At 37.5% G+C, this 9,974-nt stretch overlaps 1 protein-coding gene across 5 annotated transcripts in view; it reads left to right on the forward strand.

The window, feature by feature from the left end:
• LOC104117757 (BTB/POZ domain-containing protein FBL11) overlaps window positions 1–9,385 on the forward strand; it is a 31,750-nt gene extending 22,365 nt beyond the window's left edge. For all 5 annotated transcript variants that reach the window (XM_033661671.2, XM_009628842.4, XM_009628845.4 and 2 more), the window contains 7 exons: window positions 137–484; window positions 1,893–2,136; window positions 6,723–6,778; window positions 7,931–8,011; window positions 8,327–8,371; window positions 8,449–8,517; window positions 8,829–9,385. In XM_033661671.2, the coding sequence (XP_033517562.1) occupies window positions 137–484; window positions 1,893–2,136; window positions 6,723–6,778; window positions 7,931–8,011; window positions 8,327–8,371; window positions 8,449–8,517; window positions 8,829–9,002 (1,017 nt within the window). In that variant the 3' untranslated portion in view covers window positions 9,003–9,385. The remainder of the gene's footprint in view (window positions 1–136; window positions 485–1,892; window positions 2,137–6,722; window positions 6,779–7,930; window positions 8,012–8,326; window positions 8,372–8,448; window positions 8,518–8,828) is intronic.
• Window positions 9,386–9,974: the final 589 nt, after the last annotated feature.

Consider the following 9,974-nt stretch of genomic DNA (forward strand, 5'->3'; position numbering starts at 1 on the left):
TGAGGTAGAATGATACTTATAGACAGATGATTTGTGTCTAGCATGAACTCGAAAAGTTCTTCCTTACACCCGGACTAAGATCAGCACAGTACGGCATGTCTGTATGACCAATATATTGTAAACTTTGGAATTTCAGGTTTCTTGCCATGCAGTGGGTCATGTTGTCCGCAGAAGTCCTCATCTAAAGTGCTTGATTGCCAGAGGCTGCAGGCATCTATTACAAGAGGAAAATAATATTCTAGAGAACTCTCCTACTTTGTCATATAACTGTCCTGTATTGTATTATGAGCTTGGAAAGTCCTGCAATTTGGAGGAAATCTCAATTGGTTGGGGATTCTCATTCTTTTCATTGGAGGCCCTGCGGCCAGCAATTAAAATGTTGAGGACATTTATTGTTGGTTTAGGTGGATCTTTAGGTGAAGATGGGCTCAAGCTGGTACCCACTTTTTGTCCTTGGCTAGAGACTTTGATTCTTTATTTCCAGGTAAAGTGTTTACATAAAACTTCTTGGTAGTTTTTTTTCCCTTGTCTCGATCCAGTTAGTTGTGTGCATATTGAACAATGTTCAATGAGCTTATGGGTTGAAGGCCTGAACTGGTGTTCAATCATCTAAATTGTAAGGAAATATGATGACAGAACTGTATTGTCGAAAATGATAAAAGCTGTTGATCCTTGCAACTCATTTCTAGATCTTTTTCACCTTTTGTTATGTTTATTCCAAGGCATGGTTCCTCATGTCCAAATACTTTCACGAACTCTTTTCATTGTTTTGAGTTCTCTTTTTGTGGTGTACCACCTTCAAGTCTCTATTTTATTTATTTATAAGGACCACCTTCAAGTCTCTTTACCATAATGACAATGGATGATTTATATTTCATGATCAATGGTTTCTTCAAGTAACATGAAGTGTGATGAAAGTTATCTTTCCCTTGGGTATTTATCCTTGAAAGTTAAGCTGAGGGGTTGCAACCTGTTTCAAGTCTGAAACTTACTTACCTGGGCTTGGAAACTAAAGGCTTTTTCTGTCACTAAATCTGTTCATCTTTACTTGAGATTTCAAAAGCTTGGAGAGACACCTTTTAATATCATTCAATAAAATGAAGGTATGACATTTGCTAATTTGTCTGTATATAGTTTTTTTGTTCTTTGAAAGTTCTATTCTGAATCTTACAATTTCATAGATTATTCGAGACTGGAAATCTGGTCCTTAAGTTAGACTTTGATAAAGCCACCACTCTCATTTTCTACATAAATGATTACATTTTTAAAAAATGTTTAATATATAATTTTTCTTGAGCCGAGGGTCTTTTGGAAACAACTTCTTTACCTTCACAAGGTAGGGGCAAGGTCTGCATATACTTTACTCTCCCTAGACCCCACAATGTTGGAATACACTGGGTATGTTGTTGTTGTTTAATAATTAATATATAATTTTAGAACTTGTGGTCAAATGTACTTATCAAAAAACAAAAATTGTGGACAAATTTATAAAGTTTTGACATTAAAAAGCAAACCAACAAAGAAATCAGACAGAGGGAGTATACTTTTGGTAATTTTATTAAATTAACTTGCAGTAATGGGACTTATCAGGAGACAATAGTGCTGTGAGATTCTTCTCTCCAAACTTATTACTTACAAAATCTTACATACACATTTATATTTAGATCTGAGTGTACGTAGGTTTGTATGGATTGAGAGTGTCAGTTATTCATTTCATTGAGCATAGAAAAATAGGGCATCCAGTTGTTAACACAATCTACTATACCTTGTTGTGCCTGGAAATCTAACTTCGGTTGCTAATGTAGTTTATCTTGTTCGAGACTTAAATGATGTGCATTTCAGACTAGTGCTTGAAATCAGTGTTGCCTACTTAGTGTTACTGATCTTAACAGGTAATATCTGATTCTGTTGTAAGAAATATCTTGGAGACCTTAAAAAACTTGCAAGTGTTAGCTCTTTGCTATTGCTTTGGTGAGATTTCCTCACTAAGCTTCCAGTTCAGTGCACCGTGTTTGAGGAAATTGAAGCTTGAAAGAGTAACAGCACAGATGACCAATGATGATTTACTTACCCTTGCTCAGAATTGCATGAACATAACTGAGCTTTCGCTGCTGGGATGCAGATGTCTCAATTCAGGTTTGCACTACTCTCAAGAACATCTTGTTTGAATTTTTATGAGGTTTGGAAAATTCTCCTCTGTCTGAGGTTCATCCAGTTGTAACAAACAAATCCATTTTTCTGTTTTTCTTCTCCAGATCAATTAGACAATAACAACAGCTATGCCTCAATCCCAAGCTAGTTAGGGTCGGCTATATGAATCCTCGCTATCAATGTTGCTCCATTTATCCCGTCAATCTAATGTCAAAACGTTTAGGTTTTCTAGCAGTAGAAGTGTCATGACCCCAAAATCCATTAAAGGTCGTGATGGCGCCTAACACCACTGTCAGGCAAGCCAACCATAATTGATTAACTTAATTACTCATTTTAGTATTTTTGAAACCATATTTTCCTTCAATTAAATAATAAGAGATAAAATTTACAGAGTAGATGGAAATGTTTCCACAACTACAATACTGAACAACCCATAAGTACCCCAAAAACCCGGTGTCACAAGTGCATGAGCATCAACGAGGAAGTAAAATAAATACAGCATCTGTCCGGAATATAAATTGGACAGGAAAAATATAAATAACTCTGAAGGAGACTCTGCAGGCTGCGGATCGTAACAAGGGATGCAGCTCACCTAAGTCCCCGCAATAATCGTGCCTCTGCGCTCACAAGGCCACTAGACATATATGTACCTGCACAAAAATGTGCAGCAAGTGTAGTATGAGTACGTAAATCAACGCGTACCCAGTAAGTATCCCGTCTAACCTCGAAGAAGTAGTGACGAGGGGTCGACTCTGACACTTACTATGGGCTAACAATAAAATACTGATATTATGCTTAAGCATGGATTGTATGAAACAACTGTAAACTCAATAACAAGAAGTGAGTGGACAATTCTTTTATTAATATGAAATTTTTCCAAATTTATTCTCGTCATCTAACATTTTGTATCTCAGGTCAATGAAGCAATTCAATTATTATCAATTCCAAAGATTTATCATGCGCAAATCATGCCGAGGTTGTACGGCCCGATCCAACATAAATATTTAAACTGTGCACTGCTGAGGGTCGAACGACGCGAACTATAGATGCATCTATCTGCTACCGAGGCGTTCGACCCGCTTCACAAAAGAGAAAATACATTTGAAGCAACCAATTCAAGATTTATTTAAGGGGGCAATTATTCAAGGAAATACCAATTCTCATTGAGGGTCAAGAAAATGAAGTTTAACCTTTTACAGTTCCTTTACCAAGTTTCAATATGATTCAAGCAATTAAATTAACAAGTAGGTTGCAAACATCGCAAGTATAACATGATTTGGGTTCTAGACTACCCGGACATAAGTATAATAGTAGCTACGCACGGACTCTCGTCACCTCGTGCGTACGTAGCCCCCACAAATAGAAGCACACATTAAATCGATTCACCTATGGGGTTAATTCCATCTTACAAGGTTAGAAAAGAGACTTACCTTGCTCCGAAATTCCATAACCGGCTCCAAAGCCTTTCCAACAACTCAAACCGATGCCCATCGCTCCAAAACTAGTCAATAAATGTGCAAATCCATAAATACATACTCTAATACTTATTACAATCCAATTTACAACAAATTTTCAACTCCGCTCGAAAAGTCGATAAAATCACCCTCGGGCCCACGTGCCCGGATTCCGAAAATTTTCGAAGATAAACACTACCCATAGCATTACGAACTCAAATATATAATTTATTCTCAATTTCATGCCCAAATTCGTGGTCAAAATCCAAAAATACCAATTTCTAGGCTTTTCTACAAAATTCCAAATTTCTACAAATTTCCATGAATTTACAAGCCTAAGTTCGTATATTTAACTCACAAGTAGTAGAAATCACTTACCTCATTATTGATAGTGAAAATGGTGCTCCAAAATCGCTCCCAAGGTCGGCTCTCAGGGAGGAAATGAAATGAAAATGGCCAGACCTCGTTTTATTAAAAAACCTCACTGCCCAGCCATGATTTCTGCTTCTGCGGTCCAATAGCCGCTCCTGCGGCTCCGCACCTGCAGAAATTCCATCGCAAGTGCGGTTTAAGCTCGGCCCAATAGCCCCTCGCATCTGCGCCCTATGCAGCGCATCTGCGCTTCCGCTTCCGCGATCCTCAAGCGCATCTGCGCGCGCGCACCTGCGCGTTTGTGCCCATTCTGCGGCCGCAGGCCTTTTGGCCAACCTCCGCTTCTGCGCTTGCCTTGCCGCTTCTGCGGCGCCGCACCTGCGACCCTTTTTCCGCAGGTGCGATTCCACCAGCAACCAGAAAATCCCAGCATTTCCTTAGTCCAAAAATCGATCCGTTAAGTATCCGAAACTCACCCGGGGCCCCAGGGACCCCAACCAAGCATACCAACAAGTCCCAAAACATCATACGAACTTAGTCGAGCCTTTAAATCAAATCAAACAACGCCAAAACACGAATCACCCTCCAATTCAAACTTAATGAACTTTGAAACTTCAAACTTCTACAATCGATGTCGAAACCTATCAAATCTTGTCCGATTGACCTCAAATTTTGCACACAAGTCACATTTGACATTACAGACCTACTTCAACTTCCGGAATTGGAACCCGACTCCGATATCAAAAAGTCCACTCCCGGTCAAACTTTTCAAAAACCTTGACATTCCCAATTTTTGCCAAATGACCCCAAAATGACCTACAGGCCTCCAAATTATCTTCCGGATGCGCTCCTAAGGCTAGAGTCGTCATACGGAGCTATTCCCAGACTCGCAATCCCAAACGGACATTGATAACATTGAGATGCACTTCAACCCAAATTTATGAAATTCTTCCAAATGACAACTTTCCACAATAGGCGCCGAAACGCTTCCGGGTCATCCAAAACCCGATTTAGATATACGCAAGTCCAAAATAATCATACGAACCTGTTGGAACCTTCAAATCCCGATTTCGAGGTCGTTTACTCAAAAATCAACCTTTAGCCAACTCTTCCAACTTAAAGTTTCTGGAATTAGAATTTTCTCTCCAAATCAACTCCCAACTTCCCGAATTTCAATTCCTACCACACGCACAAGTCATAATACCCGAAGTGAAGCTACTCATGGCCTCAAACCGCCGAATGCCGCGCTAAAACTCAAAACGACCGGTCGGGTCGTTACAAGAAGTTCTCTGCATTTTTACAGGCATACGAATCTCTAACAACACTAAAAGACTCCTAACAAACATTGGACCCAAAGTAAGTGTACCAACATGATTAAGCCTTACTCCGAACTAGTTGGTATTGCTTACGTGGGTCCTTTTCGTCCATTGTGCCTTTATTTTCACTAAGTCTACCTAGTTTCGAGAAGATTGTAGGTCTTTTGAAACAACTTTCTTCCATTTGATTTTAGGTGTACCTCATCCCTTTTAACTGCAATCCTGTCTTATCTCACCTCAACTTCATTTTTTTACGTTGGCTAATCTTGCGGTGCATATAATCTATCTTCTGCTTATCCTAACTAAATCCTCACTCTCTAGAAAGTATCTCTAATTTTCAAGTTTGTTGACATCGTCTCTAATTTCGCCAATTAAAACAATATTGTTTGCAAGTAGCATACATCATAGGGACTGATCTTGTATATTGTTAGTGCATTCATACTTGGGGTAAACAACGGGCTAAATGCAAATAAATTGTGTAAGCCTATGGTTAGGGGAAACTCGTTGTTTCTCCTATCACTGTTCTTATACTAGCGATAAACAATGAGAAACTAAGAGATGTTAGGAATGAATTGCTTGACTATTCCCCCAACTACATTGGGGTTTGAATATAGTTTACAAGTAATCCAGACAAGAGATGGTAACTCAAGTGAAAAACATCTCCACCTCCAACTTTAAGGTTGTGGGTTCGAGTCACTAAGGGAGCAAATTACCATATAAAAAAAAGTTTACTAGTAATCCAAAAAAAAGAAAGGAAAGTAATTCCTTTTCCTAAGTACTCAATTCTAAGGATTCTAAACCTTTCCAAAATTTACAAGGAAAGGGCTCTTGTTATATTAACAATTTCCTAATTCTTAATGCTAGTGATGGCTTCTTCGTTCTTATTCTTTATATATTTAATATGGATTCAGTTCTTCTCCAATATCCACCAAAGAACATTTCTTTGTCATTTTATGATGTGCTTGCTCTAGATCAATAAATATAATGCGTGGATCTTCCTTCTTCTCCCTATTAATTTCCATCAATTGTTTTAGCAAGAACATAAACTATATTATAGATCTACCAAGCATAAAACAAAATTGGTTCTTAGTCACTCTTCTAGTGTTCCTAAGCTTACCCTCTATCCTTCTTTCACAAAGTTTTAATAAGTTTAATGCCTTGGAGCAACGGTAAGGTTGTCTCCGTGTGACTTATAGGTCACGTGTTCGAGCCGTGGAAGCACCACTGATGCTAGCATCAGGGTAGGCTGCTTACATCACACCCCCTTGGGGAGCGGCCCTTCCCCGGATCCTATGTGAATGCAGGATGCTTCGTGCACCAGGCTGCCCATTTTTTTTTAATGCCATGATAGCTTGCGCAACTTTGAAGATTCCTGTTCTCAAATACGATGAAAATCCTGGTTTTATGACCTTATAATGTTTCTTTGCAGAGTCGCAAGATACTATTTCAAATGGTTGGCCAGGGTTGATCTCCCTTCACTTAGAGGTTTGCCATTGCTATTGTCACTCCACTTGTTGTAAACCTGCTTTTCATGTTTCTTTTTGAAATTTCTAATTCTTCAAGCTGAAGAAAGAATAATCTTTTGTTTAAATTTGCCTAGGTGATTGGATTCTTAAATGGCAATTGGGAGGAGAAAATTACTAGCATGTTAGGTGTATTCTTTTAGGCCTTTAAATATTTCTTCACATGCAATTGTTGCAACTTAAGTTTCGCGACCTGTTAACAACATTTCTAACAAAAGAAAAAAGGTTATATTCAGAAGAGATGCATATACGGTAGGAATCTGAAGATTCCGTGGGTGAAAAGCAGAGAGAAGCATTAGTCAATGGATGCAGACCTCCTATTAAGCCATGTATCCATTGTCAAGTACAGAATTCGGTATCAACTGTAGTACTACAAGAGAATTACCAGAGATCAGAATCTCTACGAAGTTGGATGCTTAACAATGCAAGTGTCTCATACAATCCCTGGTATAAGAATTAAGATGCTCCTAAGTAAAATTGCTGCAAAATCAAGAAAAAAGATAAAATAGAGAGCTCAAGCACTTTGATCAATGTGTGCACAGAGGTTTAGCTGGCTGGCAATCCACTACTTAGAAATAGTATCAAACTCCCAACGAGAAGTGTAATTTACCTGAGATCACGAAATCTTAAATTAGTTGGCACAGACAGACCTAAACCATCTTAAGTCCTAAACTGCAGCCTGACAATTTTAGATCAACTGTTTCCGGATCTAGGCTTCTAAAGTCGGAACATAATGTCCTATATCAGTTACGGAGGTCTGATGCATAAGAAGCATTTATTTAATGAGTTTGATTTCATTCATAATTTGTTTTTTCTGAAGCATTTAGTTAATGACTTCGATTTCATGTCACATTTTGTTTTTTCCTGTTAGTTATTTTGAAACTCCTGTGATAGAATATATAGCTAGTTTCATTTTCAGACTTCCTAGATATAGATTAGATTCCCGACCCAAAAAGTTTTCAAACTTCAGTCTTTTCAAGTGTTCTTTGTAACTTGTTGCATCACTAGTATCTTTGAGCCAAACAGTTTGGTACTTATTTTGTTTATTTCCTCAGGAAATGTAATTTAGTTGCCTCTGTTCTCTCACAATTTCATTTGGTCTAATCTTGTTTAGGACTGTGGTGAAGTAACTGCCAAAGGTGTCACTTTGCTTATGAATTGTCAAGCACTTGAAGATCTTTTACTACGTCATAATGTAAGTCTTCTACTGTTGAATGTCCTGCACTTCTGTAAATCAAATAAACATCAAATTGGGGAGCATCAATAATAATGGATAATAAATTCCAAAGGGCACATTAAATATGATATAAACTTAAATCTGATTCTTTTTTCCTTTTTGTTCTATGCATGAGGACTTCTAGGAAGTCTGAGTGAATCTAATCCCACTATTTGACACTTTACAAACTTAGGGATATGATTTTACTATTATGTGAGACACCTATATGCTCTCGTTGAAGAGGTTCTTACATAAATGTTGCTACTGAACTGAAGTTCAATTTTTGAATGATAGGGCCTTGGAATAGACAGAAATTTTATTATCTGTGCCGCTTCAAGGGTAAGCATAGATAATGTGTTTTTCTCTTCAAAGACATGAACCTTAAGTTGTCGTAATAATATTTCTTATGCAATTAGATGCCACTGCTTCGGAAGGTAGCACTTGATGTTTGCGATGCAAAGGATGGTGACTTTGATCTTCCAGATGTAAGAATTCTGACTGTTATGCTCTTATATTGCTCTAATATACATATTCAGACCCCTTTCTTTCTCAAAAGTTATTTTTTCATTGTTAATATCTTTTGCAGCCGCAATAGTTGTATTACTCTAGCTTCTTGGATATCTATGAGTAAAGTGGTTCAAATGAATCTTCTTTTTAGTGTCTAGAATAGTGCTTGGTGTCATAGTTTTTCTATCACCTCATATTCTAGTATTGCTTCACAAATATGATTGCAAGAGTCCTAAGTAATCTAGACAGCCTCTATAATCTCGTCCTGATATTTGTATTTTTGGTTCAGTTTACTGACAGGCGCTTCTTAAGCATTGTGAAAATAGCAAGATGCAATTTAAAAAGGCGCACTTTATATTCCATTAAATCGGGGCCTTGCACAACTCCAGTGCATGCAGAAACTTTGATATTGACATGGGACAGTGAGAAACTCTCGAGAACTGTTGTCAAGGAAAGATTATAGCAATTATGGTGAGAAATGTTAATGTGGCGACTTGAACGTATACACACTTACTGGAATGAAGCTTTGGTAGCAAAGCGGTCAAGTCATATTGCTGGGCTCGTGGAGACTCTGCATGAAAATATTAGGAGTTCGAGCTCCTAATACAAAGAGCTCTAATGCAATACTTGGTATTCTTGGTCTGTTGCAACCTTTTTTATTAAGTTTTAAAGGTGCCTCAGTTTGGTTTAACACAATATGGGGAAACACATTTGCACTTGTGAAACCAGCATATTAGATTATTTCTGCAACCAGTCTTGCCTTAATTTCTTGGGTGGGGTGATGCAACATTCCTCAAATCTATAAAAATTTCAAGACACGCTCAATATAGAATTTAATTTTTTTAATCTTGCCTTAGTGCATAACAAATTATACTTCTATTACGGATTTAAACCCTTATGATTGACTTTTGCGTTACTTCTCTATTTATAAATAATGTGATATACTACTACAACAACAACAACAAAAACAACGACCCACTAAAATTCTACTAGGGTTGTCTGGAGAGGGTAGTGTGTACGCAGATTTTATCCCTACCCTGAGGACAAATAATGTGATATACAAGCAGGGGAATATTAATAATTTTAATATTACTAATTATTAAAAGTAAGTATTATTAATTATTAGTTAAGCCAAAATAAAAACAAAAAAAAGGGAGGGGGGGACACAAGCCTAAAGCCCATAAAGGGCTGTTGGAAGGCAAAAGAATTAAAAAGCCTTATACGAAAAACAGAACTAGCGTTTTGTTTACTCACGAAACAGAGGCAGCCTTGCTGCTTACTCACGCAGGTAACAAAAAGTTCTGGGTTTCTTTACAAATCACTAGTTCTTGAACTCAGGTATATAAAAATTTTTATTGTCAATTATCCTACAATAGTAATAGGTAAGAATTGAATTGTTAATTCCCGTCTTTCTCTATATCAACAGTAAGTTCTA

Source organism: Nicotiana tomentosiformis, chromosome 2, assembly GCF_000390325.3.
Source record: "Nicotiana tomentosiformis chromosome 2, ASM39032v3, whole genome shotgun sequence".
In the NCBI taxonomy this organism is placed as follows: Eukaryota; Viridiplantae; Streptophyta; class Magnoliopsida; order Solanales; family Solanaceae; genus Nicotiana; species Nicotiana tomentosiformis.